The 22,888-nt window shown below is 37.9% G+C and overlaps 1 protein-coding gene and 1 long non-coding RNA gene across 8 annotated transcripts in view; one reads left to right on the top strand and one right to left on the bottom strand.

The window, feature by feature from the left end:
* LOC125078261 (uncharacterized) overlaps positions 1 to 22,888 on the bottom strand; it is a 127,284-nt gene that overhangs the window by 78,040 nt on the left and 26,356 nt on the right. The gene's annotated exons all lie outside the window — the stretch shown is intronic.
* On the top strand, positions 4,022 to 21,323 carry C1H3orf14 (chromosome 1 C3orf14 homolog). 2 transcript variants are annotated; one of them, XM_047690579.1, is made up of 6 exons: positions 4,022 to 4,104; positions 4,759 to 4,870; positions 5,716 to 5,796; positions 7,451 to 7,574; positions 16,831 to 16,905; positions 18,847 to 21,323. In XM_047690579.1, the coding sequence occupies exons 3-6, from the start codon at positions 5,744 to 5,746 to the stop codon at positions 18,976 to 18,978; spliced, it is 384 nt and encodes a 127-aa protein (XP_047546535.1). In that variant the 5' UTR covers positions 4,022 to 4,104; positions 4,759 to 4,870; positions 5,716 to 5,743; the 3' UTR covers positions 18,979 to 21,323. The 2 variants fall into 2 exon arrangements, with proteins under 2 accessions (XP_047546535.1, XP_047546527.1); XM_047690571.1 differs by having other exon boundaries at positions 5,713 to 5,796.

Below are 22,888 nucleotides of genomic sequence, written 5' to 3'. Positions count from 1 at the left end.
AAGAAAGAAAGAAAGCCTTTTCCATTATACACAACTAGAAGGGTATCAGTTTAAGACAAAAGGATTGTGTGAGGTTTAAATTACTGAAATTTAGAAAGGAGGAAATATATATATTTACTATGTATACAACGTACAAATGATTTGCTAAGAATTATCATTTTTGCTTTCAATTTTTAAAGTTCTAATGCGTTCTCAAGTGAATTTTAGAACTAGTGAGGTTTTTAATTTGCTCTCCCAAGAAAGAAAAAGCTTATGCAAATTCTTACTGGAAATCTCAAGGAATAAGCATAGTTTTATCAGCAGTCTTGTTTTCTCAGCTAAGAATGTCTATAATGCAGGCACCAGCTGTGATAATGATTTCTCTATTGCTGAGTTTTATCTGATTGGACCTAGACTGATAGCTGATTCATTGGCAAAAGATCCTAAAGAAGTATCTGGTTGTAAATTCTCTTTGGTCAAAACCCATCCAGGGCCAATTTAAAGCATTTTAGAGATATTATGAGTAGAGAATATTTTTCCATAGTGATATGGACAATCTATAGAAAAAGATAAAAGTCTAAAGACTATTTCAAAGTGAACAAAAGTAGAAATACACGCAATTGCACCCATTTTGCCACATTTCATCTGGGATATCCTGAAACAAGGAGGAAAAAAATAACCAACTCTATTTCAGCCATGAGTTCTTCATTTTCTTATTATTTGTCTACCCAGAGCATACCTAAATGAAGTCTAAAAAGAAGGCTTCTGTATAACCCATAACAGAGTTTACTGTTAGTAGTCTGAAGTCTTTGATATTGTCAAAGATCCTGGGATTCTTTTGTTTCTTACTCTTTAAAGCCTGTCCTTCCTTTTTCACCCTCAAGCCTTTCTATTCTTTACCTACCAGTCTCACCTTCTCCAATACCTCCTTCACATTATTACTGCCAAACTTTTGTTTTCTGAGTCTCTGACACTAGAAATGAAATCTTCAAAACTGGGGGAAATAAGGAGAAAACATTCTTCTCAATGCTTCCTCTCCACTGGCCCTCACCCCAGACATACCTTTATGCACACACTTCTGCACAGACACACACCTCCTAGAAGACTTCACAGTCTGTCTTGCCACCTGATACACCCAATTAGAAAAGTTGACCTCCAAATTCCACCCAGTTTTCCAAATTCACCTCAGCCTTCCAAATGTCACCTAGACTATTTCAGCTCTTGGTGCCCTCTCCTTTCTTCTCTAGCACCCTCATAATCTGCAGGACACTTTTTAGTCACAAGTTCTTAATATGGTCTATATAATTACATAAAATACTAACATCAAACAAGCCAAGGCTCATTTACTTACAGTGTGATCCTAAATCATGTCTCTAAGCCTGTTTTCTCAGCTATAAAAATGGGGACAGTACATAAACTAGCAAGCAATGTTGTCTTACTCACAGGGTTGTTAGGATTAGCTGAGGTAAATCAAATATAGCGCCTAACACGGAATGAGCACTTCATGAATATTAGTCATTTTTATGTTGTCAGCCAAAATCCTCTAGCTTTTTTTTATTCTTTTTTTAAATTTTATTTATTTATTCGACACAGAGAGAGATCACAAGTAGGCAGAGAGGCAGGCAGAGAGAGGGGGGGAAGCAGGCTCCCCACTGAGCAGAGAGCCCCATGTGGGGCTCGATCCCAGGACCCTGAGATTGTGACCTGAGCCAAAAGCAGAGGCTTAACCCACTGAGCCACCCAGGCCCTCCTCTAGCTTTTTGTATATACCTTAAGAGCCTTCTAGGCTCCTGAGGGTAGGGGCTACACCTTAGAAATATTTAATAAATATATCTTTAAAGAATTTATGACAAAAGAGCACAAGGCTTTGTAAATAATGAGGCTTAGGGGACAATTTTAGCATGCTGGTGGACAGAACTATGCCAGCGTTAGGAAATATTAACTTCACTGCACACTTACAGAATCCCCCATTATGAGCCAGGCATTACTCAGTAGGTTCTAATAATCTGCATGGTAGACCACGAATATCTCACTCCAGGAAGTACCCAAACTTACCTAATAAATAGAGAAGCCGTATATTGACAGACTGTGCAATTGCCAGAGACGCTTCTTCTCCAGTCAAGTGTCTCAAGGATCAGATGGGGGCTGTCATGAAGACGGGAGCTATGACGGCAGATTTTTAAGTAGAAAGTACTTTTGGGGATGCTATAAGATATATTATCACAGTCTGTCTAGACAACCTCTAAGTGTCTGTGAGGTATTCCTGATTACCATTCTCCTAAAAATTGCAAGAAAATTCCAAGGTATTCCTTCATTCACTCCTAGGGCAGACAATGACGAAAAGAAGACAGATTCAAAGCTTAAAGGGTTGGTTTGTCCCAAAAGTGTCACTATTCAAATAAAGCAGGGAGGGAAACAAAGTTTGTTTTAAGTAATATACACATACACATACTAATGTGCAGCTTCTTTGTTCTCTATTTCAGGCAACCCATTACCAATTTAACAAAAATCCTTTTTTGTAAATTTACATAAGAGGTAAGAATGCTTTGTAACCATGCAAAAGTTCCATTTCGTTTCTAGAACACAAGGCTATTCAAAGGTTTGTTTTTCATCTTTACTAAGTAAGGCTGTGAAACAGCTAAATCAAACGTTCTATCAGCTGAAGACAGAACCTCTCAAATTATGGTATTTCCATCTGGGGTTATTTCAAGACCATTTTAGTTCCTGAGGATACAGCAGCAGGTAATCAAAAATACTTGTTCTTAGGATGTCCAAATTCTAGTAGGAGTGCACTGATAAACACATAAACAAGTATTGTAAAATGTGGGGAACACTGTGTTCTGGAGAAAAAACAAGAAGGAGGACAGAGATAAAAAATGGAGTTGCTATCTTATACTGAAGGTCCAGGGAACGCTGCTTCTTCAAGGAAGTAGCCTTGAAAGATGAGGCACTAAGTCTATGTGGGTTTCTGGGCTTTTCCAAGCAATGGAACCATGAAGTGCCTGTAGTCCGTAAGCAGGAGAGGAGTTTCATGTAGATATTCTGGAAGTTAAGAAATAAAAAAGACACCTGGATTGGAATCCTAGCACTTTGCCCTTTACCAACTCAGGTTAAGAAAGCAACTTGAGGGCGCCTGGGTGGCTCAGTAGGTTAAGCTGCTGCGTTCGGCTCAGGTCATGATCTCGGGGTCCTCGGATTGAGTCCCGCATCGGGCTCTCTGCTCAGCAGGGAGCCTGCTTCCCTTCCTCTCTCTCTGCCTGCCTCTCTGCCTACTTGTGATCTCTGTCTGTCAAATAAATGAATAAAATCTTTAAAAAAAAAAAAAAAAAAAAGGAAAGAAAGCAACTTGACCTCTCCTGAATCTCAGTTTCTACCTCTAAAATTTGGGATAGTGCTCCATGTCTCACCAAGTTATTTCAAAGGGAAAAAAGGCTTAAGAACGCACTTGACAGCATTAAGAGATTATTCCCAAGTGTGTAACGTGAGGGCTGTGGGAAATTTCCTCAAGGCTCTACTGACTGCAAGCTCCAACCTAAATAAACAGCCAACCTCATTTGACGATGAGGACAAATGAGGACGATGGTACCTACACCAGGCATTGTAGGTAAGAGCTAAGAAAATTCACCTAAACACGGCAACCCGCACGCAAACCCCTCAAAACATCCACGATCAGTATTACTGTCCCTCGTGCAGACAGGGGCTCCACTCCTCTGCTTTACACCTGACGACCGGGGGAAGCTCTCTGAAGCAAAGACCTTTTTTTACTGACTCTGCAGACCATTCAAACACGCTGGAGTATTTTGAAGGATTTTTCCCCATTTCCATATTCTGTGACATTCTAGCTTCCCTCTCTAAAACATATTCAGATTTCATCTTAAGAGGCCTAGAAACTGAGCTACCATCAAACGTTTTCGTAAGGCTCAGGAAGGACCGCTTCGGTAATCTCTCCCCTGAGCGCAGCACCGTCACCTTTCGCGCCAGAGGCCCGCCTTTTATAGCAACGTGATCACGTCACCTCGTCGCGCGTGCGCAAAGACAGTGGCGTGACCACGCCCAGGCCTGTGCTGAGACCCAGCGTCCGCACGGTAGCGGACGCCTTTATGGAAAAGGTCCGAGTGGGACTAGGTGAGTGAAGTCCCACAGCGTTACGGGCGGCCAGTGGGTGCCTTGACTGTCCGAGAACAGCACAGGTGCTCGCAGGGCCGGTGGGGAGCATGTCGTTAAAGGGGGAAGAGCCGGGATGAGGAGGAAAGGTCGCGAGTCCTCTGAGTATAAGCAGGAAGTTGGAGTGGTTGCAGGGTTAAGAACTCATAGAGCCCGCGGATCTTCGGTTCGAAAGGCAGAATTTATCTTAGGGTTTGTCTGGAGTGCTGATGGCGGGCGTTACGGAAAAGAAGTTACCGTGGAGTAACTTTCCGAGATTTCCTTGACGCTACATTCTAAAGGGGGAGGAAGGCGGCGACGATTGGTCCGTAGTGATCTTAGAGGATACGTGTCTGTAACTAGATCCTTGTGGCACGCTGGCGGGCGAGTGCTGTCCGCGGTGCTGAACGCGAGACATTGGTTTCTTTAGAAGGAAACCCGTTGAGGGCAGGCAGTGTTTCCCTGCTCTTGGCTGGTATCAGTGCTATATGCTTCCATGTATGTGCACTGAAGGAGCAGCTCAGTCTATCAACGCTGGAAACTCAGAGATTAGCGAGAGTGTGTAAATCATAAAATTTAGCAAACCCAGTGCTTCGCTCCAAGAAAAAAATTTCATTCTTGTTTTTTCTCCCTTAGGACAATCACCTTCAGCTTTTGCACGCAACCAGATGATTTGCCTTTGGGCTCTGAGCCTTCAAAGCACTTCACTTGATCTTTTATCTGTATTGGTCCAGGCCCTTCAGTCAAGGTGAGCTTGCTCATGTGCCATTAAAATGGGCTTTCCTGGGGCGCCTGGGTGGCTCAGTGGGTTAAGCCGCTGCCTTCGGCTCAGGACATGATCTCAGGGTCCTGGGATCGAGCCCCGCATCGGGCTCTCTGCTCGGCAGGGAGCCTGCTTCCTCCTCTCTCTCTGCCTGCCTCTCTGCCTGCTTGTGATCTCTCTCTGTCAAATAAATAAATAAAATCTTAAAATAAAATAAAATAAAATAAAATGGGCTTTCCTAAACTCCCCAAATGGGAGTCCTGAGCGCCCAGGGTAAGGTGAAGAGACCAGTTGAGCTTTTCCCCGCAGTTATACATGAAAAATACTTTCTTATTTGGAAAAGAGATGGTAGAACCGGGCAGTCTTCCAATAAAGGAAAGACCATGAGTTTCCAGTTGGTTCTTATAACTTGTTTGCCTTTCTATGTGTGTGTGCACATGCATAAGGGATGGTATTCCTGTGTTGAATTTTACAGAGTGGATTTTTTTTTTTCTTTCTGTTGATTCAATAAAATGTTTACTAGTCTTAGTACCAGCTGCTTGTTTGTTTTCAATTCAGATTAAGGTTAAAGTGTGAGGAAGTAAGAGGAGGAAATGTAAAATCTGTTGAGTTTACCTGATTCATGGTGATTTTGGATGCATCTGGCATATAAAAAACTGTGCATCGTAAATAAAAATGGTTTTAAATGCATTCTTTCATTTTGTACATCATTATATCTGAATTTTTATTTTTCTCTTCTGAGAGAACCAATGGGTTGAGGTAATAAAACAATCAACTGCTATGAAGCTGAGGACATTAAAGTAACTTTAAATATTTTTATTATTTAGCAGAAAGCTTATAAGGCAGCTTTGATTAAACATGACCTCCTTGTTTGCTCAAGAAATTCGCCTTTCTAAGAGACATGAAGAAATGTAAGTTTTTTAAAAGGCTTATCTAAATTAATAAATTATACTGGCTTTGTTAGTGGAAATATTGTGTGCAGAAGACTTAGGAAGTCTGAAGGTGTCATGTAAATTTTCTGACACTTGAGAGATTTTGGTGTTAAGGAATGTCACTGTCTCTTAAGAATAACAAAGATTACAAGGTATAATCACGTTCTCTTCTTACAATTCTTACTATTATCTGGTTAAATTCACACTTCTCACCTTTCTAGTTTCCTCACTGATATATATAATGGACTTCTGTACACCTCTTACCCAGGGCAGGCTTCATGAGTATGTGACCTGTGTACTCACAGTTCCTGTACTTGGTTTAATGCTCTACTGTTGCTGTCTTGAAATTCCTAATAGTTTTTTTAAAGGAGCCCCACATATTCAGTTTGCATTAGGCCTTGAAAATTATATAAGCAGTCCTGCACTTATACTTGATAATAACCTTCTCTGCCTCTTTCTGTGGGCTCTCATGTTTTCCTTTAATTAATTATCAGGCCCTCTTCCTTGGCTTTCTAAGATCTTTCCCTTATCAAAATGTTGAAATAACTCAATTTCAATGCTACCCTCAAGAACAGCCCTCTGAAACACAGCATTTCTTAATAACCTCCACAACTATCTGGAGAGTAGTTAGACTGTTATATATATATATATATATATACATATATATATATATATATACATATATATATATATATATACCACATGTATTTTTTATCATCTGACATTTTTTTAATCAATCATTTAAGAGGACCAAAAAACTTGTAAAATGAGCATTTGACCAATGAGAAATTTTTAAAATATATGTAACAAAGTAGCTTGAAAATTTACTTACAACTTTCTACATCTTCCTTCAATTACTGTTTCACCTTGTTGTGAGTATGCATACATACACACAGCCTCTCATTCATATATGGAACCATCATCTTTCTCTTGGAAAAAGAGGAAAAAAATATTTTTATTGCTTCTTCAAACATATGGAAGTTTAGCGCAATTCTAAATGTGTAACATGAGATTCAGGGGTATTGAAGTGTTAAGCAGAAGGTTTCGTATAGCAAGTTATATCAATGTATGTGTGTGGGGAGGTATATATAAGTATGTGTACAAAGGGATATGTATTACAGTTTGCATTTTCACCAAAAATTAAAACATGTTTTTAACACTCTAAAATAATTGCAAAGACCATAGAGGCTAAAAAAACAGAAGCATGTAGTTACAACAGATATGTTGATGAAAATAAGAATGATTTTACCCAGATTTAAGACTGACTGGACTATCTTAAGTTCCAGTGCCTTATTAATTGACATAGCAATTGGTTTTCAAAATAGGTTGAACTTGAAGTGAGGTATAATTAAATAAATTTTTTATGTTTGTCAAGCAAAAAATGTACCCTTTAAAAAAAAAACTTTAGGGCGCCTGGGTGGCTCAGTGGGTTAAGCCGCTGCCTTCAGCTCAGGTCATGATCTCAGGGTCCTGGGATCGAGTCCCACATCGGGCTCTCTGCTCAGCAAGAAGCCTGCTTCCCTCTCTCTCTCTGCCTGCCTCTCCGTCTACTTGTGATCTCTCTCTGTCAAATAAATAAATAAAATCTTTAAAAAAAAAAAAAAAACTTTATATAATCTTTATTTTTTTCTAGAGTATCACAAAGATTAATGTTACTTCAACAAATGGAGAATAAATTTATAGATGAAAACAAGGGAAAGGCATCTCAGATGCAAGCAGCTGAGACTGCTTTTAAAAGGAACCTCAGTCTTTTAATGGTAAGTTTCCATGACTTGAGTATAGAGACTTTTTCCCCACCTTTGCAAAAAAAAAGATTTTAAGTGAATTTCATAATTTTGATGTATATACTTTGTTTTGAGTAATAAATATAATTAATGAAGTACTATCTAGTTTTTAAGCCCATGTTAGTTGGATACGTTGCAAATGGATTTCTTTTTAAATGGAAAAAAAAAGGAAGTTTGTTTAACCTAAGTGTTTTTAATCAACCAGAGGAACCAATGACCATAGAAGAAATTTAGAGGTCACCTTTGTGCAAGAAGTAATAAATACAAGATGTAGCTTTCCATCTTCCATCTTCTTTTACTTATAGGGAGATCCTAAAACCCCATGAACTACCTATAAGGTTTTTAGATCCAACTCAAAACTATTCAACATCATCAAAATAAGAAAAATTTGATTTTGCCCTACTAGGGCCACAGTCAGCACGTAGAATTCATATCTAAAATAACAGATTTCCCAGATCTCTCTTGATAGTGATGGAGGAGGTGGTCAAAGTATGTGATTGCGCAGGGCCCCACCATTTGGCCAATGTGCCCATTTGGAGTAAAATCATATGTGTAACATTTTTGGCTGCTTGCTATACTTTGCTTCCAGAATTGTATGGCTTCATCCATAATTAAAACCCTAAAGTTTGCTTCCATTCAAGCTTCCAAGAGATCCTATGACTAAAACATTTGGGAGTAAGGCTATATTATTTAAGTTATAAAGCAGTGTTTTCAGTTTTTTATTGTTAAATATTTTCATCGATAGGCATGATATAGTTATCTTATGTAGTCACTAGAGGATAAAGGAAGAGGAAAATTCAGTTATCTTCTCAGCTTCTGGCAGTTTGATCCACAGTAATTTAAGTCACAGCCATAGTGCTACCAAAGCATTCTATGTTGCCATATGTCTTACTTGCCCAATGGTGTTTGCAATATTTATTTTTAAATGGAAATATATAGGATAATCTGGAATTTGCTGTGAAAAGTCAGAAAAACTAAATTAGAAGGCTTGATGGCTTGATCGCTATTTACCTGCAACAAGTACAGGTACTATTTGGATTTTTTCAAGTAGCTTCCTTTTAGTGAGCAAGTATTTGGTGAATGCCCAGAAGGGCCTTACTACTGAGCTAGTTCTGAGCAGACAGTGGAGTTAACAAAATAATTCAGAGTTCTTTACATCAACTAGCTAACAGGCTTAACTGATGACATAAGGTTATCACACACAACTTAAGAGACCTTAGTTAATTAAACATTAAGTTATAGGGAATCCTTAGCACTTTAGGAGTATGTATTAAAAAAAATCATCGAAAACTAGAATGTTCTAACAAGTCTGAGAGGGGAAACTAAGCTGGAGCTGTGTTTGAATAGGAAGATGCAAGATATTCCATTGCATTCTTACAGAAGAACCACGACCAGAAGAATGAGTGGCCGTTTTAGTGTCCATGGGACCCTGAGCTAACTAGCTTGTGAAGTCACGGGAAACAAGGTTAGATATGTTTTGTGAGACTGACTGAAGAAGCTGAGACCTGATATGTAGGGATAATACAGTACTAAAAGTGTTTGAACAAATGAAAAATAGGGACTTATATAAGAAGCATATGGGTATTTAAGAAAGATTCATTTCCTATTTAGATGCAATGTAATTTGCAGAATGGAGAGATTAGATTTAAGGAGAATAGCTAAGAAATCATTGCCATATCTGGAAGGAAGATAATGAACCTAGTTTCATTGTCATTAGAAGGAAGTTTAGATGGTGTTTTAGCCCCAGATTATAAAAGTAATATATTCTTCTTTTTAATTTTTTTTAAATTTTTTTTTTTTAATTTATTTGACAGACAGAGATCACAAGTAGGCAGAGAGGCAGGCTTCCCGCCAAGCAGAGAGCCCAATGCGGGGCTTGATCCTAGGACCCTGGGATCGTGACCTGAGCCAAAGGCAGAGGCTTTAACCCACTGAGCCACCCAGACGCCCCTAAAGTAATATATTCTTGCTGTAAAAAACTGGAAAGAGCCAAGAAGATGAAATGGCATACTTTCCAAATCATCCCACCCAGCTTGAAATTAATGTTTTTGTACATTTCCCTTTAGTGTTTTAATAGGCATTTACTGAGCTCTTATATTCCAGATACGGTGCTTGCTGTTAGACATGCAGTCTCTTCCCTGACTTTTTTTAAAACATATTTTGAATACTTGTATATGTATTTTTTTTAATCCTGCTTTCCCTCTTATTATTTTGTTTTAAACTTTGGAAATAATTTTAAGGGCTCTACCATAGAGGTTATCATGAAAATGACCTAAATAGGACTTAATCACAGAATTTTCAGGTGGGAGAAACTTTAAAAAGCACATAGATTTTATTTTCACTTAAGGCTTTAAATTTTTTTTTTAGCATAAAAACTATTTTTTTCAAAGATTTAGAAAGGGTAAAAGTGGACCTGCTTTGGCCAAAGGCCCATCCATTCAGCCCCTCCTTGCCTGCTCTACTGTGGCTCTAAGGAATAGTGAAAACCACTGACCTGCGCTGATCTAATTTGGAGAGAAAGAACATGAAGTAACTACTCCGAATACCCACTCCCTGTCAAGAACAGGTTCAGTTACATCAGGATATATACTTCAGGGGTGCCTGGGTGGCTCAGTGGGTTAAGCCTCTGCCTTCAGCTCAGGTCATGATCTCAGGGTCCTGGAATCGAGCCCTGCATCAGGCTCTCTGCTCAGTCGGGAGCCTGCTTCTCCCTCTCTCTCTGCCTGCCTCTCTGCCTACTTGTGATCTCTCTGACAAATAAGTAAATAAAATCTTTAAAAAAAAAAAAGGATATGTACTTCAGTACAGAATAAATTTTGAAAAATGGTTCCACTGAAACTTGAAAACATTCCTCTAAAAATACTAACAAAATAAGGATAAGCTCTATTACCATCCATTATTTGACCTTATTTAGATGCTCTGACCAATATAAGAAACATTAACATAGAGTGAGCTTTAATTTTTGGAAAGTAAGATATAATCCTAGTATTTTTAATTGATAATGCTATATACTTAGAAAAGCCAAAGCTGTTTAAAAACTAGTATATTGTGGGTTGAGTAAAATTAACAGATACAACGTAAACATTCAAAAATCTGTAACAATCCTATATATACAAATGGAAAATATGAAATGACATTTACATTACAATGAAATTATAAAAACACTTGGGAATGCTTTTAACAAGGGATATGCATGATTGGTATAAAAATAATTCTTACATTTCAATGGGAGATTTAAAATTTAAATGGAGACATAGGCCTTAATCCTGATGGGGAAACGATTTTTTTTTTTTTAAATCAGGAGTCACAGTGTTATTTTTAGATTTAAAAATAAGCCCACCAAAATCTGCATCAAACCCAACAAAATTTCTCTAAGTGTATTTGGAAAAAATAAAAGAATGATTTAAAAATGGGAACAATAACAAAAAGACTAATCCCAAAGGTCCAAGCATAATAGTAAAACAATGGACATGAATTTAAGTAGTGAAGAAATTCAAATTGAGGGTTTAGTCAATGAAATATCACAGATGATAATGGATTGTTAGTTTCTGCTAGTTTCCCTCTTATGAGTAAAATAAGATGTGTCTGCCTTTTAAAAACAAACATGATTGGTACAGATTTGGAAGAGAGAGAGAATTTTGTTTCTATAAATACTTCCATGATGTAAACAGTCAGCTCTTCCACCTCTTTCCCCACCCCACCCCACCCCCCACCAACAAAATTTAGTTTAACCCAAAAGGGCAATTTTGAGGTAGCAAGCATCACCTCATGGAAGTTGGACCAACATTCCAGGGTGAGAAAGAATGGGAGCAGCAGATTAGACATACGACGAGTGCTTCCCTTCAGGCAGGTCCTAGAGGCCTTCTTGGGGCAGCTGGCAGTTACAGCTTTCCCCACCTCCACGGCCAGTGACTTAGAGGACATAGTCTCTCCTCTTTCCTCCTCACACTTCTCCCTTTCTCCAATTCAATGAAGAGCAAGTTTGACAAATGCTTAAAGGTTCCTTGTACCAATGACCCTGTATCTCGTGCTTTAGGATCTTCTTTTTTCAATCCTAGAAATTGCCCCTTCAGCAAATTAAAAGATTAAACCCAGTCCAGCGATGGCTGGCTTCACTGTATATACTCATAGGAAGATAGATATTGCTGGGTTAGGAGGAAAGGACAGGTCTAGACAAGAGGAAAGAAAGAAATCTCAGTAAATGACTTTGTGCTCATAGTTGATCTTTCCTAATCACAGTCAACTCCTTTACAGAGGCTGGCTGCTGAATCCTGTCATGGCGTAATATTTATACCACCATCCATACCGGAAACTTGTTTTTTAATTGTTACATAATATTTCAAACCTATGTATAAGAGGGAATAGAAGAATGTACTTCCATGTGCTTATCTCCCAGATTCAATAATTTTCAAAACACAGCCAATTTTGTTTCATCTACACTCGTCACCTTCACATCCAACCCCTCAAATTATTTTGAAGCTAATCTTCAGACATCACATTGTTTCATTTGTAAATATCACGTCTTTTTCATCAGTAATTATCACTCAGAGATAAGGCCTATTTTTTTATTTTATTTTTTTAAAGATTTTATTTATTTCTTTGACAGACAGAGATCACAAGTAGGCAGAGAGGAAGGCAGAGAGAGAGGAGGAAGCAGGCTCCTTGCCAAGCAGAGAGCCCAATGCGGGACTCGATCCCAGGATCCTGAGATCATGACCTGAGCCCAAGGCAGAGGCTTAACCCACTGAGCCACCCAGGCGCCCCAATAAGGGCTATTTTACATACAATTACAATACCATGATCCATCTAAGAAATTAACAAATATCCGCAAATATTCAGTCAGGATTCAGATGTCCCTGATTAAAGTATTTTTACATTTGTTTGAATCTGGATCCAAATAAAGTCTAGTACGTCATTGATTGATAGGTCTCTCAAAACTCTTAAAAGTTCCCTCTGCCTTTTTTTTTTTTTAACCTACTTTTATTTGTTGAAGGAATTGGCTCATCTCTCCTATAGTTTCCCAAACTCTGAATATTGCTAATTACATTGCTGAGGTATCACTTAGTAAGTTCCTCTGTTCCCTGTAATTCCCATAAACTGATAGAAGTTATGTTATGCAACAGAAAGATAATGCAAATAATTTTAAATTTTCTAATAATGACTTTTTAAGCTTTTATCTATTTAAGTAATCTCTACACCCAACATGGGACTCAAACTCATAACCCTAAGATCAAGCATCCCCTGCTCTTCCCCACTGAGCCAGCCAGGCACCCCTCTAGTAACCATTTTTAATAAAGTTAAAAGGCACAGATTAAAGGAAATGTATTAATTTCATATTTCAAATGTAACTGATATTGGAAGTTAGTAAATATTTTGTGTTTTTTTTCCCTCATTGAGCCTTCAAAATTCAGTGTGTAGTTTCCGTTTACAGCGCTTCTCAATTCGGGCTTGTCACATTTCAAGTGCTCAGCAGCCGCTGAGTGTAATGGATTAACGGAGCATATCTAGAGGCCTGATCAGATTCAGGGTCAATGTTTTGGGGAAGAACACTTCATAATGCCTGGCTATCTCTCTTTCTGAAATGTCAGCAGTCACCGATGATCATGATCTGTTCACTAAGGGTTGCAAAGTGATACTCAAATTCAAAGATAAACGTCCCCTCATCAGTTACTGGGTTACACTGAAGTACACTCCATATAGGAAAAAGTATATAAGTGCTTGCTTCTTTCTCTGTACTTAGTTTTCAAAAATAGATTCGTTTTCTAATATCCCCCAAAAGTGACCAATTAGATGTTGATGCTCTTAAATACCTCTGTGATTTGAAAGGTCTGGACCCTCTTCAATTTGTATTCCCAGTGATGCCCAAATTATCCCATTTTTACCAAGGGGGAGCCTCCATGTTATCTCCTGAATACCTTTGACATGATCTTAACAGTCTTTGATAGTTTTCTTTCTTTCTACTCTGGCATCTTCCAGGCCATCATTTGCTGCTTAGACTTGGAACTGACCATTGCTCCAAGGAACCCTGGATCCTTTTGATGGGAATACATGTTTAGAGCCCTTCATCTGGGCTCTAGGGATGTTTATTATAACTTTTTTTAAAAGTTAAAATTCATCAAGAGCTCATATCAATAATTCCATTTTGATTACATGATTATAAGACTTTTAACTTAAAATCCATCTTTTACCTCTTTCTTCCCCCTCAAACCAAAAACCTTAGTTCCTAAATAATTTTCCAGTACCAGCATAACTACTCATTTACTTTAACCCATAATATAGACAGCACTACCAGCAGCAATATGATTACTGAGTATGGTTTTCAGTCAAACACTTTTCACTATCCTTTTTGTTTGTGGGATATAGCTCATTACAGATGCTCAGTCAAAATACTGTGTTCTAAGACCACCTGAGGTACTTTTTCTTAATGTGGTTATGCCACCAACTAGATGACAGATTCTTTCTTTCCTTCTGTTTTCAATTTTTAGGGACTGCTTTTTTATTTGTTCTATAATTGTATATGTTTTTAAATGATCTAGTGGCAGATCTATAAGGCAAGATACCAAGGTCTGGACAGGTGAGTCTAGCTGCTCTTCATCTGCTTTTTTTTTTTGCTTTTCTCCCCCTACTCCCTTGGGTACTTTTTTTTTTTTTTTTTTTTTTTTTTTTTTTTATGCACAGGAGACTGTTGACACCTTAGTCATTTATTTACATAATGAATATTTAAGTGTTTAGTACATACCCTGCACTTTGTTAGATTCTCGGATGCTGAAAGGTTGAATGAGGCACAGTCCGTACCTTCTGGCAGCATATAGTCAAACAGAAGGTTCTTGATTGGAAGTAATGGGCTATAACTTGCTACAGAAGGCAGAGATTTTTCAGTCAGGCTAAGGAATTCATACTTTATCCTCTGTGTAGTGGGTCTCTATTTTTTTTTTAATCTGTGTAAAGACATATTTAAAGTAGTGATTTCAGCAAAACTAATCAATTCTATATGTGGTTAAAGTAAAATGAGATATGGTCCAAATACATATTTGTTGACCAAGGAAGTGTGATAATAAGACCACAGCACTGAGAATGGCATGGACAGGCTAAGGGAGACATCCTACAGGAGTCATCTATGGACCTTTGAATTTTTAAATGTCAGGGAATAAGAACAGTCGAAGGTAGAAGATACAGCATAGGTGTCTGCAGGAGTAGAACTCCCACTACTGTACATTCAGTACACTAAGTAGGAATAAGGGGAGTTTGGTTTCATCAGGTTGAGAAATAAGGGCTGGGAAGAAAAGTTATCCATCCCTCTATATTAATAGTTGAAGCTAGATAAGAGACAGTCTTGGAGAGAGAAAAAGTAAAAAGAGGAGGACAGATGTCACAAATCTTAGAAAGCCCACACTTAGGATTAAGAAGAGAAAAAGGCGCCAACTTAGGAGAAAGAGAAGTAGGAGTCAGAGAGGTAAGCAAAACATCTAAGAAAGTAAAATCTCACTTACGAAAGAAGTTCTCTGGAGGGGTGATAATCCCTTGTCGACAGGCTGCAGAGATGACAGTCAAGTTACTAACCATAGGCCTATTTTACCAGGTCACAGATCCCTGCTCATATCTACTCTTCCACTGCAGATCTACTCTTCTAGGAGAGAGAGCCAATATCCTTATTTCCTGGTCTTTAAGAGAAGTGTTTATCATCTTGTCTACAGGTGCTAGGGGCACCTAGGTCTACCACCAACCATAAATTTACAACTGTTCTTATAATGGGGTCAGTGGAATTGTGAGTCTATTGTTTGTTTGATTTATGAAAGTAAAAAATAATTTTCCCAGGATATTGTAAAAATCTCCGTGCAATCACAGAAGAGTTAATCTTCGGTGTCTGTTGTAACATTGGCATCAGAAGCACTTTAGTGTGCGTCTTGGCCCTAAACTTCTGGTAGGGAATAGACGTGGCTAATAAGATGGGCTTTTTATCCCTAAATTGATGGTTTTCCCCTTCAAATCACCTTCTTCGAGACAGCAGGTGCATTAATGGTTGTGCAACTTTGGGGAGTCCCTTTAGGGAATTTCCTGTTTTTCCCTTTTACATTTCACACCCATTCCTTGCTCCCGCCACTGCCATCTGCTCGCTCTTTTCTCCTGTTCAGCATTGGATTCTTCACACCCCACTCCCACGTCCTTTTCCATCTCTCTCCGTCTGTCCAACAGCCCTGTACTTAGATTGCTCCAATGCTTGTACATGGATCAGAGAACTTTCTCTTTTCGATAAACTCACTGAGCTCACAGGAGAGACAAAATTGACACGGCCTACAGCCAAGGCCTCTGTGAACTTGACAAACATAAGCAAGCACAAGACAACACAGGTGCCAATTTGGGAAGCATGAAACAGAGCTCAGTGTTTCATTGACAACGAGGCAGAGTCCTACATTTCTGGGCCTGTACTTCATCCACATATCAAGGTTACATCTTCACTTGGGTCTGCGTTAAATGTAATTGCCCCTGCGCTTCTGCAACCGCAAGAAAAAACGCACACACCCACACGTCACACGACAGATTAAAGCACAGGGCTTAAATGTCATCAGCTAAATGATGTACGACACAGCCATAAAGCCGACCAATGAGAATGCCCCAGAAATCAAGTCCTAAGAACCCAGAGTCTTCTGAAAAGACTCTTGTTGCAAAGTACTGAGGTACCTCATTGACTTTCTTTCGAATACGTGGAGGATTTGCATAAGTATAAAATTAAAAAAACAGAATACTGAACAGATGAAATGTGTGACCTTAATACACCATTTGCATGATCTGGACTAGAACTCTTTACTTTTAAGGTTAGCTCAGTGTGGGGCTGATTCTCTGACTGTTTTTGGTACCTGAATATTGGACCATTTTATCCATCTGGCTGTTTTTAATGGTTTTAGAGCTATGTTAGTGTCCTGAGCAGTTTTGGAAGAAAGTCCTATTTGCCAGAATTACTGGCATTTACTATTTTAAATGAAAAGGAAGACCTTGAAAGTCCCACCCCCCCCCCACACTTCTTATTTTAAAACAAGAAACTCTGCTTTTTCTAATTGAAACTGGTTGATTAAGTAATGATCAGTCCTCCTACTGCAATGCCCTTCCTTCAGTTCAGATGGTTTATCCAGAGAAGAGTTAACATTTGGGGTACAGACATTGCTATTACAGGTGCCATTTGTATGTGTTACATAAATACATTTTGTTTCTAAAACACTGACACCTATTATAGGATATAGAAGCCGCAGAAAAGTCTCTGCAGACCCGGATTCACCCAATTCCATCACCAGAGGTGGTTTCTCTTGAGGTGAGAATCTTAAAGAACTAAAGTATAGAAAGAGACCCCATTCTGTTAGTAGTGCATTATAAATTAACTGTGGTTAGATGTGTGTATTTCCCAGATTTATTTATTCGGTAAAATAAGATGTGTCTGATTGCTCCTTACATGTCCACAGTGCTGTGCTTTGTACACAGTAAGGAACGGGTAAGTATTTTGATTTTTAAAGATTTATCAAGTGAAAATTTTATAAAGATCCTATATCTTTTCATCTAGAAACACCTATCCTGTTAAACCGTAACAGACAGTAGACAGCATGCACTAAATCCTAAGATGATGACAGCATGCCTAACCAAAGTGCTTTTCCTGTTGGCTAATGTTAGCAGTTCAGTCCTTTCACCAAATTTCAACCAAAGCTATTTAAATGCATATTATCATGCAGTATAGTGTGGCTTTTGTCTGTTTTATTTTGCTCAGTTCAAGAACAGATTGGGAAGACTGTTGGCAAAAATAAACCCTATTTGGTATATGAATATATCTGTGATGAAAGGAAATTTACTACATATAGAATAGTTTAATTTTATATTCCTAATGACCTTTTTCAAATACAGTTTTGCTTGCTGCCTAAGCAGGGATGTGAATAGACTCAAAATTAAAGGCTGAGAATTTGCCCTTCAATTTTCTGTGTCATCTAGAGTAATAAGAAAAGGCAGTGATCAAGGACAGAAAGAGCTGTGGTACAAAGTTGTGCCTTGGGCATGTCTTTTCCTTTGTTGAATTCTCCAATACCTTACTCTGGCCTATATGGGGCCCACACAACAGGGGTTAATCCAGCCGTGAATGGTGGAGAAACTCCCGACCACAGGCCCTGGTTGGTATTTTCCTTAGCTAGTCTTGCACAACAGGATGACCTCCATTTTAAGTGTGTCTGGCTACTTCTCAGACCACATGCACAGAGGGGTGGATATGCAAAACTGCTCATAATTTCAACTTTCAGAATTCCTATACCTTGTTAATGTGCAGAGTGAACCACTATGTGTTCTTAATGCTAAGTAATTCTTTGGCTTAATTCCCCAAAATAAGATTGATAGTGATGATCCCATCCAAAATGCCCTCCCATGATACAGAGCTTTTGGCAGTATACTTTTCTTTGGCCCCCTCAGGGCAGTCACCCAAGAACCATGAAAGCTTGGAGATATTCTATGGTGACCTTGCCTGAGCCTTCATAGCTTACAGACTTGCTGTACTCGGGCCAATAATACAGTGTCTCAACTTCCAAGTTACTGGAATTAAAAATGGTTACATGATATTGGTATTATTTTTCTCAGTATACAAAAAGAAAAAGAAAGGAAGGAAGGAAGAAACTGGGAACAAATTAAGTTTACCATATCGAGTATTCTTCTAAAAGATAAAGTGGATGAATACTTTAAGTGTTTTTCCCCATACGATTAAGGAGTCAATGTACCTGAGTCCTGTACTATAACACACGAGTTATGTTTCAGTTCCTGATCTCACCCTAGGTGAAATCTTTTTATATTAGTTATAAAAAAGTTGTTCATGTCTAATCATTTCATTGTAATATTTTTAGTATGGGTAATCATTTGGTATGGGGTTCGAAAGAGTAAACAAAAACATTTAATGATTGTAGCCATAAATGATACCACTGGTAATAATCACACGGTTGGCCACAAGAGGGCGTGTAAAATCACAATAAAATCCCCAAACCTGTAATTCTGCCAGGCTCCGGTTTTACTGAGAAATTTGAAAATTAACACTAGTAAGTAGCCAGATTTCTTTCTAAAATTAACATAAAATATTCTCTAGAGGAAGTGCATTCTACGTATATGTGTGTATGTGTGTGTGTGTACACGCACACACACACTTCAGTGAATAAACATTTAGACTATTATGAAGAGCCAAGTTCAATTGCTTGATATGCTTTTTTACTTTTGGATGTTGTTTTTTTTCCAGACTCTTTACTGGGCATCAGTAGAAGAATATATTCCCAAATGGGAACAGTTTCTTTTAGGAAGAGCACCATATCCTATCGGTGTTGAAAATGAAAATGAAGCAGAAAATACCGTTCAGAATGAGGCACAGTGATAACTTCTTCACATACTCTTTTCAAAAAAAAAAAACCTGTTTAGTACAGCTGAGTATTAAAGAATACGCAGGTCATTTCGGGTGCCTTAGGAATCGAATATGTTCATATTGTCCCATTACCTCCTCGATGACATGAAGATAAGAGAATCAGCTGACAAATCTCAGGTTCTATCACTTTGAGACCTACTCTTACTTCAGGGTCATGAATTTGCTTTCTGCCAAACCCATGGAAGTGTTGAGCTAATACCGAAAGTTGGACTATTTATTAAGTAAGTTGCTAAATAAGTGTTACATGTGTCCTTCTTTTAAAAAAAAATCATTTATAATCATTCTCATCTAAACAATGAATACTTGTTGTTCTGGTTTTACATTTTCTAGAATCACTTTGGCTCTTTTATTATGGGGATTAGGTTCAGCACAGGATCCTAGTGGCTGTTGGCCATTACAGTTTCCTTTAACAAATGGAAAAAATAGAGGCACTGAACTGCTTCAATATAGTATGTCAGACAATGGGTTTATTGGATTTTGTCCCTTATAGATAATAAAACTTCTGAAGGTTCCGGAGGAAAGAACTAAACTACAAAGCATTTGAGAAGTAGCCAGTTTCAGTGGAGCTCAGACTTGGTTCTGAAAAAGGTGACCTATTAGAGCTGGAAATGGTTATTGGATTTTGACTTAGTTATTTAAGGACTACCAACCCTGTGAATGCAAGTAACTCCTCTCATCTTTTCATCTTTAAACTTGCCCTTCCCTCTCCTTTGTTTTCTTTATTTCCTAAACAACTGTCAGAAAGCTTTGTGGCTCCCCAGTCCTCCACTGCTGGAGTGCTCAAAATGATTTTAATTTTTCTGACTATAGACGCAGCTCCTGCTAGTAAGGGGAGTCTATGCTCATTACAATTCAAGAGTATAAAAATTTCAAACTGGTGTGTGTTTTTACATGAAGACAGTAGGACAAGCTTTAAAAAACAAACAAACAAACAAACAAAACCTATATTGAAACGTCCATTGTGCCGATCAGTTCCGTTAAACTACCATCTTGGAAATATCCTGTTGAGTGGGTGTTGGTGTGGGTAACAATAATGTTGTTTTCATAATATGCGCTGGCAGATTAGCACACTTCTCTACAGTGTTAACAGTTGTAATTAAGGAATAAACAGCACAGAGTGTCAGTCCGATGACAATTTTATCTATAGTGTCACAATACAAAATGTCACAAAATATTAGAACTGTTATATAACTATAGAAAGTATCAGCTTAAAAGCTGAAAGCCTTAAAAAAAGAGAGAGAGAGAAAGGAAGAAAAAAGAAAACTGGCATAGAGACCAGAACAATTTATACCTTCTCAAGAATCTTCTGACATGAAAATAAATTGATAATTTTTTTTTCCTGTTACATCACAGTTTGGTTTCTAGCCATCCAGTTGATTTAGCAGGAGAATACAGGGCTTTTTAGCAGCTTTGAATTGGTAAACAGATTTAGATGTAGTAGAAAGGAACATGAGGAATTTTTTTTTTTTAACATCCAATCTTTCCCAGCATATGCACATAAGAAGGTGAATGAAGCGATGTGAAACTTATTTCTCTTTAGTCAAGTGAAAAAAAGGCTAAACATTTGTTGAGATGGTAAAATATTGTGTCAAGCAAGTAGGCACATTCCAAAATTAAACAGTGGTTGATACGTTAACATCCTCAAATATTTGAGTGCGCACTTCCTTTGAGTTCTGTAAATTAAATCACCAGTAGATGAGATTAAAATACAAAATGAATAGCGATTTAACCATCTCAGATAAGGTGGGTTTTTTTCCTCCCCTAAATTGACTAACTTGCTAAATAGTTTCTAAAAAGAGCGTACATTTAATATACCCTGGGTTACGACTTATGGCAGAAGCGATGTTACTTCTAGGTTTTAGCTGTACTGTTTCCCTATTACTAGTGAATACCTCAAAAACTCCCACATGTGACTTTATTCCTGGCCCCCACAGAGCTTCCCTCCCCTTCCCTCCTTGTAGACTGTAACAGATTGCACCACATGGTGTATGTTTAAAAAAAAATTTTCCATAGGGACCTAGATACCCCATTAAAGGGCTTTATATTCTTTGAGGCAAATTAGCTTTACATAGGAATTTCCAACTATTGTTTTCTGTAAGGAGGGAAGAAATACCATAGCTCATGTATATTTTGTATGGCTCTTAGTAGAAATCAGACAAGGAAAAAGAAAGGTCATCTACTCATACTATCTCCCTGTCCCCCACTCCACCCCACCAATTCAGTACCTTTACCATATGCTACATTGTACCTCCTAGTCATGAAAACTATGAATTTGTTTTGGGTTTTTTTTTTTTTTTTTTTAATAATAACAAGATTTTCAAAATAAAGTTCATTTCAAGATTTTCTTTAAACAGCCTTCCTTGGATTATTGCAAATGCGTAAATATTCAAAGCTCATTTTATGCTGGAACACTTTTAGTATATGAAATTATTAAACTATAAAATATTGAGGTCAGAAGGAGCTGCCATTTTTCTCCAAACTTCAAAAAATAAATTTTACTAGGAAAAAGCCCAATACTCTAGAAACCAGACATCTGGTCTTTCCTGGGCGTTGGGAGCAGTGTGAATGAAAATGAGGTCAAATGGACAGTTTTTCCTTTGCATTACATACAAGGTGTTTTCACTTGTCAGCTGAAGACCTAGAGGACTATAATAATCTTTACCTTTCTTCACAATTTGGTCTTCTCTGCCTCATCCCCTTTTCCATTAAAAAAAAAAGAGAGAGAGAGAAAGAGAGAGATGGGTATGTGGCTATGTTTTTGAATCAAAATTAAGCTTACCTGGAGATTATTTTGTCACTTCTAAGACAACCTGAGACAAGCCTGGGGGTGGAGGGGGGGGGGGTTGAAAAACCAGGGTTTGCAATCACAAGAATAAGGCCCTGTCAGGTTTTAGAGTATAAAATTTAGTGCATAAGGCCATGAATTTGGTTAATCCAGAAAATAGAGTCTTTTCTTTCCTTATTCTATTAGTCTTTCTTACTCTAAACCAATTCACATTTTATATTTAAAATAGACTTTGAAACTCTTTCTGATGAGTTTCTACCCTCCCTGTTTCAAGAATTGCCCAAATATAATAGCTACATGGCTTGAAAACACTTTTCATTTCAACAGTCTGGTTGACCTCTTTCACTTTAATTAGGATTCTAAGACTTTTTTTTAAGTGTTTCTGACTAAAAATTTACTCTTCAGAGAAGGTACTAACTAGATAGTGAGTTCCAATGCAAGAAAAAGAGGAAAAGCAAGCAAGCAAGCAAGCTGTGGAAAATATAGAGAAGGGAAAAAGAAATTACTTTGAGAAAGCTTTAAGTTGAAGCAGGAAGTGCCCTCCCCACCTTCTCGTGGTGTTTTTATTTGTTTCTCTTATAATTTAGAAGTTAATTTGTCTACATAGGAAATTTAATTCCCTACTGCTAATAAAAGAACGTTTTGAGTTTTCTGGGACAAACACAGGGACGTGTCAAACTTCAGCAATTAAGGAAAGGATTGATATGTGGATTTGACACCTGGCATTGTGATCTCCGTTTTCTAACTAGAACTGACATTATATCCTTACCTAAATCCAAGACGAGGAAAAGGACGCCAACAAAGACAGAGGCTAAAAAATACTTCCGGACATCACCTTACCTCTCAGAGTCAAGTTTCCTTGCTTAACAAGAGAAAAAGGACCCGGTTCCCTACTTACAGTAATGTTGCAAAGTTCCTGCTATTTTAAAACCTCTAATTTGTATCTCAGAGACAGAGCCTGAGACTGCTAAAGCAGTATCTCGACTGACTAACACAAATCAATAAATAGTTGCACGGAACAGAAACGGTGGCGTGTTCTCATTTAAGAAAGGGATGATTTAGTTTGTTTCTGTGTTT

The sequence above is a fragment of the Lutra lutra genome, chromosome 1, assembly GCF_902655055.1.
Source record: "Lutra lutra chromosome 1, mLutLut1.2, whole genome shotgun sequence".
Lineage (NCBI taxonomy): Eukaryota > Metazoa > Chordata > Mammalia > Carnivora > Mustelidae > Lutra > Lutra lutra.
Note: the sequence above shows the minus strand (reverse complement) of the source record. Positions and strands in the feature narration are given on the sequence as shown.

Bases quoted from the DNA above. Each gene is read 5' to 3' on its own strand.
- C1H3orf14 (XM_047690579.1), top strand. From the start codon at position 5,744: ATGACCTCCTTGTTTGCTCAAGAAATTCGCCTTTCTAAGAGACATGAA. The intron at 5,797-7,450 runs GTAAGTTTTTTA...ATTTTTTTCTAG, and splicing joins TCTAAGAGACATGAAGAAAT to AGTATCACAAAGATTAATGT. The intron at 16,906-18,846 runs GTGAGAATCTTA...TTTTTTTTCCAG, and splicing joins CAGAGGTGGTTTCTCTTGAG to ACTCTTTACTGGGCATCAGT.